Here is a 17,912-nt window from a genome sequence, read left to right as displayed (position 1 = left end):
GTTCTCTCATGGGCAGACACATTATCGAAATCTCTCCACTATCACTGCACTGTCTTTCTAGGTGTTCATCCTGTAGATATTGGTCAAGTCTTGCTTCTTGTTAGTCTGAAGAAGATATTAGAAAGTGAAGGTGTTTTTTTGAGTGTACAGAGATAATCATACACTTACCAGGGAGTTTCAGAGGCAAAAGAACTATTATTTTGACCTTCGGGTCCACCTTGGTACAGATGGTCTTTTCCAAACTCCCAGGAAGCTAGTGAAGAATGGGGATGCGGTGTGGTGGGCGAGGTGTGGGGAGTGTGTATTCTAAGTGCAGCAGGCTCCCCTGCCACAGGGTACTCATACCTGGTAAGCTACTATTTTACGAGGCACGAGGAATCGATGCTTGAGTTGGGCCATACAGAAACACAAGAGTATGGGAAGTTTGCACTCAATTCCATTGGTTTGTGGCTAGAGACATTCAGTTATTGCTTTAGGGGTTTCTAATTAATGGAGGTTATTTACACTGATGCTGTTAAAGTGAAACTTTATAGGTAAAATCCATTTTGTCATGAAGTGGGTGAAATGACCAGTAAACCTTTATATGACACACTTAATTGAAAAATGGACGGCATAGGTTTTTCAATTGTATTTTAAAATGATCAAGGCCCATCCCATCTCTCTCGTAGCAGGGTATAGAGGCAGCAGAGAACACAGTGAGAGAGAAGATGGGTTTGGACATTGCTCCAACACTGCCTCTTTGTATACCCTTTCATTAGTGTTGTCACCGTCTGCTTCCTCATTTTCTTGGTTGATCAAATGTGAATAATTTACCCGACATGTACCATGTCACTGGAGTAATAAGGAGAGCTCAATAAAAGAAGCTTTCGTTTGCTTTGATCTTCTTGGAAGAAAAGCACTTTATAAGGCGAAGGTATTACAATGATCTTTAACTGACAGATGATGGGCTCAAGTTTGGGGAAGGGACTTAGTGAGCCGAGCTGATTAGTGAGTCACGAGCAAAGACAGGATGAGCATTAAGGTGCAGATATCAGTGTGCCAGGATCTGTTTTTCTAGGTAATGGTTTCTTGAGCCATTTGTTCAATATTTATTTTGAAAATCTGAAATTTATTTATAGAGACAATACATACGTGTATACACATACATGTATACAGATGAATGATGTAGGGATACATAGAGGTACAAATATATGTGGCTTTAGGCAAGACTAGGTCTCACATGATGTACAGAATTGTGTCTGAGGAGAAACTAGCTTGTGCAGCAGTTCACCAGAACCCCCAAGTCTTAGTGGCTTCCAAAGGGAAACGTTTACTTCTTGTTTTCTCTACATGCCCAGTGTGGGTTGGTAGAGAGCTCTGCTCTTGCAAGTTACTCTCACCGTGGATTCCTAGACTGGCAAAATAGGGTCCATCTGGAACATCACCGGTCAAGGTAGCAGAGAGATGAGAATAGAATCCACACAGGGCTTTTAACGTCTCCATCCAGTAGCGAGACACCTCATTTTAATGACCATTTCATTGGCCAAAACAAATCACATGGCCAAGCCTGACCTTTAGAAGGGAGCAAATATAACGATTCACAAACATCTCACATTACTAATATTGGCATTTGAGAATGTACTATAGCGCTATGTAATTCTGGCCCCTAACCTGGGCCTGTCACTCACTCACTTGCTCACGTTCTTGAGGCTCTGGGATCTCTCTTGCTATCCTGTAACAAAGATACCATGTGGTGTTCCAAAGTCTATCATCTTACTTTTTTTTTAGTTCATAAAATTTCTATTTTAGAGCAGTGTTGTGTTCACAGAAAAACTGAGTGGAGAGTACAGAGCGTTCCCAAATATCCCCATGCCCCAACATGCATAGCCTCCCCTACAATCGGCTTCCCAAATCACAGTGGGACGTGTGTTACAGTTGATGAACCTACGTGGCTAGATCATCACCTGAAGTTCATGCCATTAAAAAAAAAAAATCATTTAGCTTCCTTCAGAGTCTCTGGTCCATTCAGTATGTTAAAATATCATTCAGATCCGTTGCGTGAAATCCTACCAACAAGATGATCTAAATTTTGGCAAGATTCCACTTTTAAATGAAATCCTTTAATGCTGGTTTGCATAATTTCCATTACGGAAATAGCAGAAACTAATTTCTTCATCTAACTCACCCCTTGCCCCCCCCACCACCCCGTATTATACCAAATTTGCGTTGGATTAGTTAAAATAGCTACTCTACATACCCAGGTAATATAAAATGCTGACCCTAACCAGAAGTGCTGAGGGCTTTATTACAGCTGGGACAGTTTAAAAGATAGGACTGTGCTTATACTTCTAAAATAAGTGCACATGTATCCTCTTTTTGGTTTTGGACCAATACATTGCTATTAATATGGTTTTATGATGCTAATGGATTTTCTCATCAAAGAAAATTGAAATTTATTTTGTTGAAATTATCAACTAAGCCAGCAAGTAAAAGTGACCTCACCTAAGTGCTTCCTGTTTAAAAGTGGCATTTAAAGATAGTTTTTAAAAATCAGATGTACAAAGCAGTGAATTTCCAGGACAAGCTGAAGTAAGCAAGTAAACAGATTAAATTAAATTAAATTAAATGTATGTGTTGAATTTTCATCTCAAACACATAAAGCTTCCTATAGACTATTAAGAAAACACTATTATTGGGCATAAATACATCAGCTCTAAAACACCATAATAGCTACATAGCTAATAAAGAATAGCATCAGAAAAAGATAAGCTTATTTTAATTTTTTCTCTTCCATTAAGCAAAAATTAATTAGCCACGAGAAAAGTAATTAATCCAGATGTGCAGTTTATTTGAATAGAATGAGTGCTTTCAGGGGCACTTATTAAAGAGAAGTTAAATATCCGGATTTATTAATGAATGATTTGAGTATTAGGGGAATCAAGTTTATCTGAGAAGTAGAAGAGAGAAGTTAATACATGTGATACATTGTTTTCTCTGGTGTAGTTTAAATTTATTAATGAGAGCAGATATAGTTAGTGAACAGCATAATTGCTATGAGCGAATCACGTAGGCAATTCCTGGATAATGGGGGAGATGATAAAATGTGCACAGAAGATGGAAATTGGCCAGTCAAGTTTATTTATAAAAAAGCGTTTGTGGACTGAAAGTGGCCCTACATTTTCTGCCTTTAGCAAATAAGCATGATGTGAAATCAACAGGTGCTGTATGACTTTGTTATGAAGAGAAGACTGGAATTGAGCAGAGCCCTGTTTTTCCTTCCAGGATGGGCTCCTTCTTCGCCCCCAGCCTCCCAGGAATCAATATCCTTCGACTCCACACCTCCATGTACTTCCAGTGCTGGGCCGTGATGTGTTGCAACGTTCCTGAGGCCAGGGTGTTCAAAGCTTCCAGATCAAATAACTTCTACCTGGGCATGCTACTGCTCATCCTCTTCCTGTCCACCATGCCCGTCCTATACATGATTGTATCGCTCCCGCCATCTTTTGATTGTGGCCCGTTCAGGTTCTGGCCTTTGAAATTCCACCTGGGTGTCATTTTCTTCCAGGCGTGGAGATAGGAATAGTCACTCCTATGAGTTTTGTGGGTCCCCCTCCCAAACAATGGCATTTTGGTCTGTAGAAATGTGGTTCTTTGGGCATTCAGTCTCATTAGGTAACATGGAGATTCTTAGGGAAGTTCCATCGATTTTCTTATTTGGGAATCATAAAAGGGAAAATGATTTGAGTGCACCTGGGCTCTACCTGGGTAAAATATGGACCATAAATTTGAGCCATAAGAGGTAGCAAAGAGCAAGGTTTGATTATGCTAATGGGGATGTGAAAGTTTTCCTGATGCTAGGCCCCACGTCCAAAAATCAGAAGCTATTGCCATGTTTTGCCCAATAGAAAATAATTAATTAAAAGTAGATTATTCCACAACCTATGTAGAAATGGGATCATTATTAGATAATTATGAATATAAAGTGGGTCACACATTTTATAATCCACAATGCTACATGCTAGTAAAACAACTGAGGATGATGTTCAGCATGTGTAGTCTCCCAAAATAACAAGGATAATTTTGCTCCAGTCAGTAATAAAGAGTTAAGAAGTCTCTCTGATCCAAGCTGAAATGTACTTTTCTCCAGTTGTCTATGACCAAGTTCTGTCTGTGACACTTAGCAAGAAAGCAAAGTCCCCAGGATCTGGGGAATTGAGATTTCATTCCCTAAATAGGGCCTTAGAAATGAATCTACCTTGGGGCACCTGGGTGGCTCAGTTGGTTAAGTGTCTGACTCTTGAATTTGGCTCAGGTCGTGACCTCAGGGTCATGAAATAGAGCCCTGCGTGCTTCAGGCTCTGCTCTGGGTGTGGAGCCTGCTTTAGATTCTTTCTCTCCCTCTCCCTCTGCCCTCCTCTCTCTAAAAAAAAAAAAAAAAAAAAAAGAAGAAGAAGAAGAAGAAAGAGAGAAAGAAAAAGAAAAAGAAAAAAGAATCTACCACAAGCCCCCCCCCCAAGAATCCCTGCCTGTTGAGTCATTGGTCAGCATGCATTTGACTTATTTCTCCTTTCCAAGTGAAAGAAATGTGAACATGAAAAGCCACGTGAATACAAGCATGAGCCGATAATGGCCACGTATAATTTCCTCGTCATGCTGTCAGATGCAAGTTATTAAAGTCAAGTTTCATTGCTCACAGACAAGTATAAAAGATGCATTTGTACTCTAATAATAGTCTGAGTTATTATTGCTTTACTGGGAAAAAAAGAAAGAAAGAAAATGTTAAGCCAGCCGATAGGGCAGAAACTACTGGAGTTTTGTCGTATTCAGGAAGCTGATGTTGACAAATCCTGATCTCTCACCGCCCCCCCCCCCCAAAATGTGGTCTAAAATAAATAATGCAGACAGTGACATCTGGAGACTAAATAGGAAATTGCAGTCTTGAAGAAGAGCTTGGTCTTAGTAAATCTCTAATGAATCTCAGGGCACGAAGTTCACCAGATAAGCCATTCAAAGACTTTTAGTTGATTGCAAATTACCCACACAAGTGAATATCCAGGTTGAGTTTTAGATGCACTTTTAACTTTCTAGTTGCAAGTTGATCTTTCCGGGAAAAATGTATCAAAGGAAGGGAATCCCCACCGTGTGCACATGGAGCTGGATGGTGGTTATACAAGTGCATTCCTATGAAAAATATCATTGAGCTAGACATGTACCATGACCATGCAATTTTAGCCTTTTGAACCTAAGTCCTTTGCCTCTCTTTATATCACACACAGTTACTAAGAATTTAATGAAAAAAAAATTAGTCTCTATCTGAGACATACTGATTTTGACCAAGTGTTTCCTAATTGGCAAACTTAGGCAGAATTACTGCATATATATCACTATTTGTCAGATGCTTCTTTAGTTTGTATAGAAGTAAGAGAGCTGGACTCCTGGTAAGACACCAGACCAGGAAAGGGGAGAATCACCAGAGATGCTAATGGCTTTGAATTTGGGACAGACTGGATGCAGAGAAGACCTTTGTGGGAAGAGAGCATTTTGTAAAATTCCAGTCCCCTCATTCTAACCACAGGCATCAGCCTCAGCCCAACCTGGAGAAGGGAGAGTGGATGGTCTTACCTTCTCTCATCCTTGCCTACCTTCTCACTCTAGCTGTATCCCCCATGTCTAGGAGAAAAGCATGCCCAGTTAGAATGGATGAAGACAAAGAAATCTTAGGGGAATAAATCGATATAATCTTGAATGGTCTGCAAGCTACATTCCCCCTTAATACAGCACAGGTTTTGCTGGGTGCAGATTTGTAATTTGTGAAGCAAAACTTATACCTCGGCAGTCCAGCAACTAACTCTTAACTAGGTACTTGGGGTTACTCTCAGTTTTTTGAAAGATATTATTAGTTAGATCAGGAGCAAAAAAAAAAAAAAAAAAAAAAATCTCATCTGGAACTTGAGGCTCATGTTTGTTTAGTAGGTGAGAATGTATGAAGATCAAAAAACAAAGTGAAACCAGACTATTATAGTAAGTGTTATACCAACCTTTATTCTGATGATACATACCACTTGGTGATAAGTAACCTAATCTTCTTTTCTGAGAATTACCGCTTTTCATAGTAGAATCAATATGCATATACAGAAAAAAATAGCTTGACATGATGGGTATTACTTTATAATTCTGAATATTATGTACGAAGATAAGACAGACTTCCTGCTCTCATTTTTCTAGCTTATAGAAGCTGATTCTTACCTTAACGGGCTGAGAACGAACCCATTAAGGACTTTTGCTTTTTAGGCTTATTTTCCTTCTTTACGCATTTTCTTTTCCTAGCAGTGGGACTGAGCCAGCAGTCATTTAGGGCCTGTCAACAAGAAATGCAGAAAGGACTCCTCATTCGGTGTGGTTACTTATTAATAACTCTGATGAAAGAAGTCTGTAGAAAATGAGATAGCAGCTGTTGCATGGGAGAGATACTGGATTATTTGTGGACCTTATTCCGTTAAGCTACTCCTTATGCTCATTTCCAAGGCCAGTTAAACAATTGAGAGCACTATTTATTCAGCCCAAAGGGAGTGAACAGCTGTCCAACAAGGACAGCTGGCTGAGGGGTAGACTTACGAGCTATTTATAAAATATATTTCAATCAAAATCTTAGAAATACAGCTTTAAAAAGTCTTTTCCTAAGGCTGTGGTTAAATTCCTAACTGCTCAACTGTGTGTTCATGTTGGGATACCATTTCTCATACCTCACCCCCACGTTGACAATAAGAGGTCAAAGTGCCAGGAGTTGTGGCTAAGCCTTAGGTTTCCAACCTGAAAGAGCACTTAGGTGGTGTTCGAGAAAGATTTCTAGTTTTCTTGCTATATTCATGGTTTTTGCATAGGTTGTAAATAAATTTCTCTTCCCCACCCCCCCCCTTTTTTTTTTCAGTGGTAAAAATAGGATGTTCGAAGTCATTGGAGAAACCCTGGAGCAGGATTTCCCAAGCTGGTTGGCGAAGATCTTGAGACAGCTTTCTAATCCTGGACTGGTCATCGCTATCATTTTGGTTATGGTGTATGTGCTTCCCCGCTCATAGAAAGGGCCTTTGTAATGAAGAAAGCCTGGCTCCTTTTAAGTTCCAGCTTTTTTTTTTTTTTTTTCCTTTCTCACGCTCTCTAAGGGTTGTGCTGTAACCTCACCAAATTCAGGGCTGATTACATGGTGGTAAGAGGCTGAAATTCATGAGCCATATTCTGATCCTATTGGATGTAATTCATAGCCATCTGCATCTGTCTTTGCCTGCCTAGGATTATAAGATTTGTTCCCAAGTAACCAAAATAATTATCAGTAAACAGCTAAAGCAGGGAAACATAAACGCTAAATGCTAAATCTAATCAGCACATTGAGCTTCCCGCCGTGTCCTGGCCCCCACCTCTTGTTCCATAAAGCAGATGGCTGGGAACACATAGAAATGATGAGCCTCTAAGTTAATATTCCCTCTGGGGGCCCTATCAGCTATATTTTAGGGCTAAGTGTTTAAGGGGTCTTAAAAATTACCATGTCCTTGTTCTTGAAAGGCTACCAATAAGTGTGTGTCCATGGTAATAGAATCAGAGGACCAGAAGGGTCTTGGAAAGGTCACTTAGTCTAGCCCTTCAAACGTTAGAGGTAAGATCCAAAGGGGACCTTGGGAGGGGACTTTTGTTCCCATGTCACTTTCACTGGCTTCTGACTTTTGAAGAGATAAAGTTACATTCTGAGGAAAAATATATGCTTGTTATCAAAGAGCTTAAAAAAAAAAAAAAAAAAGCCCTAGACCTTCCTTTCAACCCCTGAGGCCCTCCAAAATAGAAAGTCTGGAACCGCCACTGCTGTCTCTCAGTCCAGGAGGGTAACTATGAAACCACCCTCAGAAACACTTTAGAAACAAAGCTGATGCAAAGGGTGGCATTTGTTTTATAAAAGGCAAAACTAGGAAATCTCCTGAAAGAAATCCCAATGATTTGAAGTACATGAACTGGGTTCTGGGCCAAGTTGTTAGCATTGTCTTTGTAATGGTCATGGTCATGGGCCACATCAGAGACCATGGGTGTCATCTTCAACTTTCTTAAATTACTGGTTTAGAGGGACAAAGTGATTTTCCCTAGGTTAGAAAGAGTATAGTATAACAAAATAGTAATAGTAGGTTGACAATAAAGCCAACCTCTTTACACGTGACACCTTCTTTGAGGGCGAGCTAATAAGCCCACAGGGATAATTAAACAGTGAAGCAGATTACTTTTATATATTAGAGAACCTTGATCGGAGGGTGACATTCCCCCAATCTGATAATCTGATAGCGAGTCTCTGGCACACACGTGTTGGAAAATGACCTGCTGGATGCAGCCTATTTCACCAGATGGCCCTTGAAGTGATTTTTCTTTTTCAAGTTTTGATGATATGGTGGCTTCTGGGACCATGTTAAGTATTATACGGTTTTTAAAAGTCAAGGCCATTTAGTGGTACCATTGAGATCTTTTTTTTTTTTAATTTTATTATGTTATGTTAATCACCATACATTACATCATTAGTTTTTGATGTAGTGTTCCATGATTCATTGTTTGTGTATAACACCCAGTGCTCCATTCAGTACGTGCCCTCCTTAATACCCATCACTGGGCTAACCCATCCCCCCAACCCCCTCCCCTCTAGAACCCTCAGTTTTTTTCTCAGAGTCCATAGTCTCTCATGGTTTGTCTCCCCTTCCGATTTCCCCCCCTTCATTTTTCCCTTCTTACTATCTTCTGAAACTGTATTTGTTTCAGAGGTACAGGTCTGTGATTCAACAGACTTACACAATTCACATGCTCACCATAGCACATACCCTCCCCAATGTCTATCACCCAGCCACCCCATCCCTCCCACCCCCCACCACTCCAGAAACACTCAGTTTGTTTCCTGCGATTAAGAATTCCTCGTATCAGTGAGATCATATGATACATGTCTTTCTCTGATTGACTTATTTCGCTCAGCATAATACCCTCCAGTTCCATCCATGTCATTGCAAATGGCAGTATTTCATTCCTTTTGATGGCCACATAATATTCCATTGTATATATATACCACATCTTCTTTATCCATTCATCTGTCGATGGATATCTTGGCTCTTTCCACAGTTTGGCTATTGTGGACATTGCTGCTATAAACATCGGGGTGCACGTACCCCTTTGGATCCCTACATTTGTATCTTTGGGGTACATACCCAGTAGTGCAATTGCTCGGTCGTATGGTAGCTCTATTTTCATCTTTTTGAGGAACCTCCATACTGTTTTCCAGAGTAGCTGCACCAGCTTGCATTCCTACCCACAGTGTAGGAAGGTTCCCCTTTCTCCACATCCCCGCCAACATCTGTCATTTCCTGACTTATTAATTTTAGCCATTCTGACTGGTGTGAGATGGTATCTCATTGAGGTTTTGATTTGGATTTCCCTGATGCCGAGCGATGTTGAGCACTTTTTCATGTGTCTGTTGGCCATTTGGATGTCTTCTTTGGAAAAATGTCTGTTCATGTCTTCTGCCTTTTCTTGATTAGATTATTTATTCTTTGGGTGTTGAGTTTGATAAGTTCCTTATAGATTTTGGATACTAGCCCTTTAATCTGATATGTCATTTGCAAATATATTCTCCCATTCTGTCGGTTGTCTTTTGGTCTTGTTGAGTGTTTCTTTTGCTGTGCAAAAGCTTTTTATCTTGATGAAGTCCCAACAGTTCATTTTTGCCCTTTCTTCCCTTGCCTTTGGTGATGTTTCTAAGAAGTTACTGCGGCTGAGGTCGAAGAGGTTGCTGCCTGTGTTCTCCTTTAGGATTTTGAGGGACTCCTGTCTCACACTGAGGTCTTTCAACCATTTGGAGTCTATTTTTGTGTGTGGTGTAAGGAAATGGTCCAGTTTCATTCTTCTGCATGTGGCTGTCCAATTTTCCCAACATCATTTGTTGAAGAGACTTTTTTCCATTGGACATTCCTTCCTGCTTTGTCGAAGATTAGTTGACCATAGAGTTGAGGGTCCATTTCTGGGCTCTCTATTCTGTTCCATTGATCTATGTGTCTGTTTTTGTGCCAGTACCATGCTGTCTTGATGATGACAGCTTTGTCATAGAGCTTGAAGTCCAGAATTGTGATGCCACCAGCTTTGCTTTTCTTCTTCAACATTCCTCTGGCTATTTGGGGTCTTTTCTGGTCCCATACAAATGTTAGGATTATTTGTTCCATTTCTTTGAAAAAAGTGGATGGTATTTTGATGGGGATTGCATTAAATGTGTAGATTGCTCTAGGTAGCATTGACATCTTCACAATATTTGTTTTTCCAATCCATGAGCGTGGAACGTTTTTCCATTTCTTTGTGTCTTCCTCAATTTCTTTCATGAGTATTTTATAGTTTTCTGAGTACAGATTCTTTGCCTCTTTGGTTAGATTTATTCCTAGGTATCTTAGGGTTTTGGGTGCAATTGTAAATGGGATCGACTCCTTCATTTCTCTTTCTTCTGTCTTGTTGGTGTGTAGGAATGCCACTGATTTCTGTGCATTGATTTTATATTGTGCCACTTTACTGAATTCCTGTAGGAGTTCTAGCAGTTTTGGGGTGGAGTCTTTTGGGTTTTCCACATAAAGTATCATATCATCTGCAAAGAGTGAGAGTTTGAATTCTTCTTTGCTGATTTGGATGCCTTTGATTTCTTTTTGTTGTCTGATTGCTGTGGCTAGGACTTTTAATCTATGTTGAATAGCAGTGGTGATAGTGGACATCCCTGCCGTGTTCCTGACCTTAGGGAGAAGCTCTCAGTTTTTCCCCATTGAGAATGATATTCGCTGTGTGTTTTCCACAGATGGCTTTTATGATCTTGAGGTATGTACCCTCTATCCCTATACTCCGAAGAGTTTTGATCAAGAAAGGATGCTGTACTTTGTCAAATGCTTTTTCTGCATCTATTGAGAGGATCATATGGTTCTTGTTCTTTCTTATATTAATGTATTGTATCACATTGATTGATTGGCAGATGTTGAACCAACCTTGCAGCCCAGGGATAAATCCCACTTAGTCGTGGTGAATAATCCATTTAATGAAATGTAATGTACTGTTGGATCCTATTGGCTAGTATTTTGGTGAGAATTTTTGCATCCATGTTCATCAGAGATATTGGTCTGTAATTCTCCTTTTTGATGGGGTCTTTGGTTTTGGAATCAAGGTAATGGTGGCCTCATAAAATGAGTTTGGAAGTTTTCCTTCCATTTCTATTTTTTGGAACAGTTTCAGAATAGGTATTAATTCTTCTTTAAATGTTTGGTAGAATTCTCCTGGGAAGCCATATGGCCATGGGCTCTTGTTTGTTGGGAGATTTTTGATTAGAGCTTCAATTTCTTTTTTTTTTTTTTGAAGATTTTATTTATTTATTTGACAGAGAGAGACCTGGTAAGAGAGGGAACACAAGCAGGGGGAGTGGGAGAGGGAGAAGCAGGCTTCCCTGCAGTGCAGGGAGCCCGATGCGGACTCGATCCCAGGACCCTGGGATCATGACCTGAGCCAAAGGCAGACGCTTAACCATCTGAGCCACCCAGGCACCCTAGAGCTTCAATTTCCTTAGTGGTTATAAGTCTGTTCAGGTTTTCTGTATCTTCCTGGTTCAGTTTTGGTAGTTTATACATCTCTAGGAATGCATCCATTTCTTCCAGATTATCTAATTTGCTGGCATATAGTTGCTCATAATATGTTCTTATAATTGTTTGTATTTCTTTGGTGTTGGTTGTGATCTCTCCTCTTTCATTCATGATTTTATTTATTTGGGTCATTTCTCTTTCCTTTTTGGTAAGTCTGGCCAGGGGTTTATCAATCTTATTAATTCTTTCAAAGAACCAGATCTTAGTTTTGTTGATCTGTTCTACTGTTCTTTTGGTTTCTATTTCATTGATTTCTGCTCTGATCTTTATTATTTGTCTTCTCCTGCTGGGTTTAGGCTTTATTTGCTGTTCTTTCTCCAGCTCCTTTAGGTGTAGGGTTAGGTTGTGTATTTGAGACCTTTCTTGTTTCTTGAGAAAGACCTATTGCTATATACTTTCCTCTTAAGACTGCCTTTGCTGCATCCCAAAGATTTTGAACAGTTGTGTTTTCATTTTCATTGGTTTCCATGAATTTTTTAAATTCTTCTTTAATTTCCTGGTTGACCCGTTCATTCTTTAGTAGGATGCTCTTTAGCCTCCATGTATTTGAGTTCTTTCCAACTTTCCTCTTGTGATCGAGTTCTAGTTTCAAAGCACCATGGTCCAAAAATATGTAGGGAATGATCCCAATCTTTTGGTACCGGTTGAGACCTGATTTGTAACCTAGGATGTGATCTATTCTGGAGAATGTTCCATGGGCACTAGAGAAGAATGTGTATTCTGTTGCTTTGGGGTGGAATGTTCTGTTAATATCTGTGAAGTCCATTTGGTCCAGTGTGTCATTTAAAGTTGATCTTTTGCTTAGATGATCTGTCCATCTCAGTGAGGGGGGTGTTAAAGTCCCCCACTATGATTGTATTGTTGTCGATGTGTTTCTTTGCTTTTGTTATTAATTGGCTTATATAATTGGCTGCTCCCATGTTAGGGGCATAGATATTTATAATTGTTAGATCTTCTTGTCGGATAGACCCTTTAAGTATGATATACTGTCCTTCCTCATCTCTTATTATAGTCTTTGGTTTAAAATCTATTTTGTCTGATATAAGGATTGCCACTCCAGCTTTCTTTTGGTGTCCATTAGCATGATAAATGGTTTTCCACCCCCTCACTTTAAATCTGGAGGTGTCTTTAGGTCTAAAATGGGTGTCTTGCAGACAGCATGTTGATGGGTCTTGTTTTTTTTATCCAATCTGATACCCTGTGTCTTTTGATTGGGGCAATTATCCCATTTACATTCAGGGTAACTATTGAAAGATAGGAATTTAGTGCCATTGTATTGCCTGTAAGGTGACTGTTACTGTATATTGTCTGTGTTCCTTTCTGGTCTATGTTGCTTTTAGGCTCTCTCTTTGCTTAGAGGAGCCCTTTCAAGATTTCTTGTAGGGCTGGTTTCATGTTTGCAAGTTCCTTTAGTTTTTGTTTGTCCTGGAAGCTTTTTATCTCTCCTTCTATTTTCAGTGACATCCTAGCTGGATATAGTATTCTTGGCTGCATATTTTTCTCATTTAGGGCTCTGAATATATCATGCCAGTCCTTTCTGGCCTGCCAGGTCTCTGTGGATAGGTCTGTTGCCAATCTAATGTTTCTACCATGGTAGGTTACAGATCTCTTGTCCCGAGCTGCTTTCAGGATTTTCTCTTTGTCTCTGAGACTTGTAAGTTTTACTATTAGATGTCAGGGTGTTGACCTATTTTTATTGATTTTGAGAGGGGTTCTCTGGGCCTCCTGGATTTTGATGCTTGTTTCCTTCCCCAAATTAGGGAAGTTCTCTGCTATAGTTTGCTCCAATATATCTTCTGCCTCTCTCTCTTTCTTCTTCTTCTGGGATCCCAATTATTCTAATATTGTTTCATCTTATGGTATCACTTATCTCTCAAATTCTGCCCTCATGATCCAGCAGTTGTTTATCTCTCTTTTTCTCAACTTCTTTATTTTCCATCATTTGGTCTTCTATATCACTAATTCTCTCTTCTGCCTCATTTATCTTAGCAGTTAGAGCCTCCATTTTTTATTGCACCTCATTAATAGCCTTTTTGATTTCAACTTGGTTAGATTTTAGTTCTTTTATTTCTCCAGAAAGGGTTTCTCTAATATCTTCCATGCTTTTTTCAAGCCCAGCTAGTATCTTTATAATCGTCATTCTGAACTCTAGTTCCAACATCTTACTGATGTCCTAACTGATTAGGTCCCTGGCAGTTGGTACTGCCTCTTGTTCTTTTTTTTGAGGTGATTATTTCCATCTTGTCATTTTGTCCAGAGGAGAATAGATGAATGAGAGAACAAAATACTAACAGGGTAACAATGACCCCAGAAAAATATACACTAAACAAATCAGAAGAGGCCTTCCAGAAAGTGGTCGCTTTTCTGTTCAGAGAGTTGCTGCTATTCTTTTCTTCGATCTCCTGTTGAGTTTGTAGGTGTTCAGAATGGTTTGATCCCTATCTAGCTGAGTTCCTGGGACCAAACGAAATTTAGGTCTCCTACTCCTCCACCATCTTGCTCCTCCAGTACCAATTAGATCTTATATTAAAAAAATAAAACCCAACAAAACTTAATGTTAGATTTTATGACTATAGTCTTAACTTACTGAGAGACAGATTTTTTAAATTTATTTAATTTATTTTATTTTTAAGCAAAGGCGCAACATTGTTCTAATGCCACCAATTAAAGATTTAATAAGCTGTCTGGAGAGCTAACATTGCCTGTGTCCCAGGCACCACCCATACATTAATCATTTAATTTCCACAATAACCTGAAAAGGTTGGCCTCATTAATCACATTATTGATATTGCATGGAAGATCTGCGCCAAATCAAGTGGCTAATAAATAAATTCAAACCCCATGTCTTATTTCCCGTCTCTTATTCCCCCTAATACTTTGAAGCACCAAACACTGAGTTTGGGATGAGTGGGAAGATACAGAAGGGCTAGAAGCCACTTGGCAGGGGTGGTTTATACCCATGGTTGGCACATTTTTTCTTAAAGGGCCAAATCGTAGATATATTAGGTTGTGTGGGTCAAAAGGTAAAATTGAGAATATCATATAAGTACTTACATGACCATTTAAAAAGGTAAAAACCATTCTTAGTTCATGGGCTATGCAAAACAAGCTGGGAGTCATTTCTACCCTGGAGACTATAGTTTGCCAGCCTTTGGTACAGACTGTGTAGAGAAAAGCTGACAGGGGCGCCTGGGTGGCTCAGTTGTTTAGCGTCTGCCTTCGGCTCAGGTCGTGGTCCTGGGGTCCTGGGATCGAGCCCCGCATCAGGCTCCCTGCTCAGTAGGAAGCCTGTTTCTCCCTCTCCCTCTGCCTCTGCTTGTGTTCCCTCTCTGCTGTCTCTCTCTCTGTCAAAAAATAAATAAAAATCTTTAAAAAAAAAAAAAAAGAAAAAGAAAAGCTGACAGAATATGAGGTCAAATAGATGTCCTGCAAGGCTGATTATAGTTCTGAGGTTCTGATTTAAAACCCAATTTCAGTTTATTACTGATTTGATTTTTCAAATCCTGAGACCTCATCTTCCAGTTTATGAGGCTCGTGCAATTGGCCTGGCTCTTTATTACCTTTAATTAGAGAATGTTACATGTTATAAGCCTTTTGAATTTCCCCAATGGATCCTATTAAATCAGCTTGGATGGTTTTTGGGTAACTGAGTAGAATTCAGGTTAGTTCTCTGTAGCCAGGTTCATTCCTTTGGAGACTAGAGAATTCCAGAACTGCGAGTGACTTGTGAGGTCTTTGAGTTTATCCTCCAAATCCAGGCACTTTTCTAAGAATATGCTTATAATACACACACACACACACACACACACAATTTATTGAGCACCTACTTCATGCCAAATAGCATACCAAATGCTTTCATGTATGTAATTTCAAACTCCCATCACTCGTATAAGAGATAAACAAACCCGGCTAAACCATATCAATAATTGTGTTGCTAGCACCAGATGGCTCATAAAGGATATAATCTGGCATGGTTGGGGAGTAGAAGAAATGTGTTTAGTATCCAGTTATTTGCAACAAAGAGCAATGCCAGTTACCTTTTTTTTTTTTTTTTACTGCATTTTGTTTGTTTGTTTTTGCTTTAAGTGAAGATGAACATATTTATTTTTACACAAATGTTTGGCTGGAATTCCCTCTTTCTAGAAATGTAAATGTCAACTAAAAGCCAAGAATATTCCTTTATAAAACATTTTCTTTTTGAGGAAGGGAGAAATACATCCTATGGAAAAAAATCCATGTTAGTGAACTATGACTATGAGAATTATATTCTTTGCTGTAAAAGTCAAAGGAGGAAATTTAAAGCAGGTCAATTTTTTATTCTACACATTCCCTATGCTTCAGCAGATTAATGTCAATTTGAAATGTTACTTTTAATTACGATTTCAACTGATGTTAGTACATTTCCAAGAAGGAGCTACAGTTAGGCAGTTGAGGTATGGTAGATAGAATGCTGGGCTGTGGAAGAGGGCCCCCTTGGATCCCATCTTCCCAGGTCCGCCCCTAGTAACCTTTCCTGAATGTACTTCTTGACCTCTGTGTACTTCAATCCTAAAAAAAAAAAAAAAGAAAATATCTTAAAGTCCACTCCAGTGCCAACGTTCTATGATTTAGTGAATGTAAATTTAAGAAGAATCTTGAACTTAAAAAACACTAATAATCTCATTATTTTTTAAAATGTAGCTTGACCATTTATTATCTCAATGCTACTGCAAAGGGCCAGAAGACAGCAAATCTGGATCTAAAAAAGAAGATGAAACAGGTAGGATATAATTTATTTCATTAACATATTACCTTTATTAATGGCAAGTAATAGTAAATACCAGTAAACCTCATGTTCTTTTCTCCTTTTTGTATTGTGTAGCAAGCTTTGGAGAACAAAATACGCAACAAGAAAATGGCGGCTGCCCGAGCAGGTTGGAGAAATGTTTATGATGACAGTTTTTCCCCCTACAAAAAAATGCTCTTCCTTCTTTTTCTTTTCTCTCTCTCCAAACGGGGCATTTGATGTGGTGTGGCATTATTGCCCTGAGTGAGTCATTCCACAATTTTTACTGTTCACTTTTTGAGACCCTCTCAGGCATTGTATCCAGAAGGCTTGGTTGGTTTCCAGTGGGGGAAAGGCAAGAGAAGGAAAAATCCAGAAATGTAAACTTGGCAGTAGTAATAGGAAGGTGACTTTGCAATTGACAGAAGATGAAGACATCCATATGGTCATATACAAATAGCTGACACAAGGGGCACCTGGGTGGCTCAGTCAGTTGAGTGTCTGCCTTCTGTCTAGGTCATGATCTCAGGGTCCTGGGATCGAGGCTCAGGTCTGCTTCTCTCTCTGCTCTCCCCCACCCACTCATGCTCTCTTTCTCTCTCTCAAAAAAATAAATAAAATCTTTTATTGAAAAAAAAATAGCAGACACAAATGCAGAGTCTCTCCTGCTCAGTGGGACCATTTTTATATATAGATGGACACACTGGGAAGATACCATTAGGCTCTTCTGAACTCACCACTGTTGATCTCCTGGAGCCTTTTCTAAGTCATTAATCTCTCTTTTTTGGTAACCACCTTAATTTTAAAAACATTCCAGTAAGGCATACCCCAATTTGCCAAAATCTCTGATGCGCTCTGCTTTCCACATGGACAAGTGATGTCCAAGAAGTTTAGGGAAAATTTTTTCAAACTTTCCCCTCATTCTTAACTTTAAAACTCTTAGTATTACTAGGGCTCTCCCCTCCTTGTAAGTAATAAAACTCAACCCAAATTGGTTTAAGTAGAAAAAAACAATAAATAAATTCATTAGCCCACACAGATGAATAGGAGAGTGGTATATGGATGGCTTCAGGCCAAGTTTTATCCCAAGTTTAGAAGTGAGCAGGGCTGAGCCTCATTTCTCTGTGGTTCTTTCAACACTACTCCTTCCATGTTGGCTGACCTTAATGCCAATAGGAATGGATGCAGCAAATTTCCAGTGCTATGTTCTTGGGTTACACTTGACTTAGATTTTTTTTTCATCACTAGACTACTTGTTTCTTTAATGGCATTCAAATTTTTTCAGCTTTGACAAGCAAAATTGTAATACATTTTAAGTGTACAATGTGCGTGCTGATATGCATATCCATTATGAAAGGACTCCCACCACTGAATTCATTAACACATCCATCGGCTCACATATTTACCTTTTTCTTTTTGTTGAAAGGACTGAAGTTCTACTCTCTTAGCCAATTTCAATTATATAATACGGTATTGTCAACAGTAGTTCACTGTGT

The 17,912-nt window shown here is 39.3% G+C and overlaps 1 protein-coding gene across 1 annotated transcript in view; it reads left to right on the top strand.

Annotated features, from left to right (window-relative positions):
- The window catches only part of TMC1 (transmembrane channel like 1), a 104,791-nt gene extending 88,046 nt beyond the window's left edge, over window positions 1–16,745 (top strand). The window contains exons 17-20 of the mRNA XM_035028966.1: window positions 3,262–3,501; window positions 6,908–7,033; window positions 16,332–16,410; window positions 16,513–16,745. Of these exons, the coding sequence (XP_034884857.1) occupies window positions 3,262–3,501; window positions 6,908–7,033; window positions 16,332–16,410; window positions 16,513–16,656 (589 nt within the window). The 3' untranslated portion in view covers window positions 16,657–16,745. The remainder of the gene's footprint in view (window positions 1–3,261; window positions 3,502–6,907; window positions 7,034–16,331; window positions 16,411–16,512) is intronic.
- The last annotated feature ends 1,167 nt before the right edge of the window (window positions 16,746–17,912 follow it).

This window comes from Mirounga leonina, unplaced genomic scaffold, assembly GCF_011800145.1.
Source record: "Mirounga leonina isolate KUSES-001 unplaced genomic scaffold, KU_Mleo_1.0 Mir_224, whole genome shotgun sequence".
Classification (NCBI taxonomy): Eukaryota; Metazoa; Chordata; class Mammalia; order Carnivora; family Phocidae; genus Mirounga; species Mirounga leonina.
The sequence above is the reverse complement of the archived record's forward strand: the minus strand, read 5'-3'. Positions and strand labels throughout refer to the sequence as shown.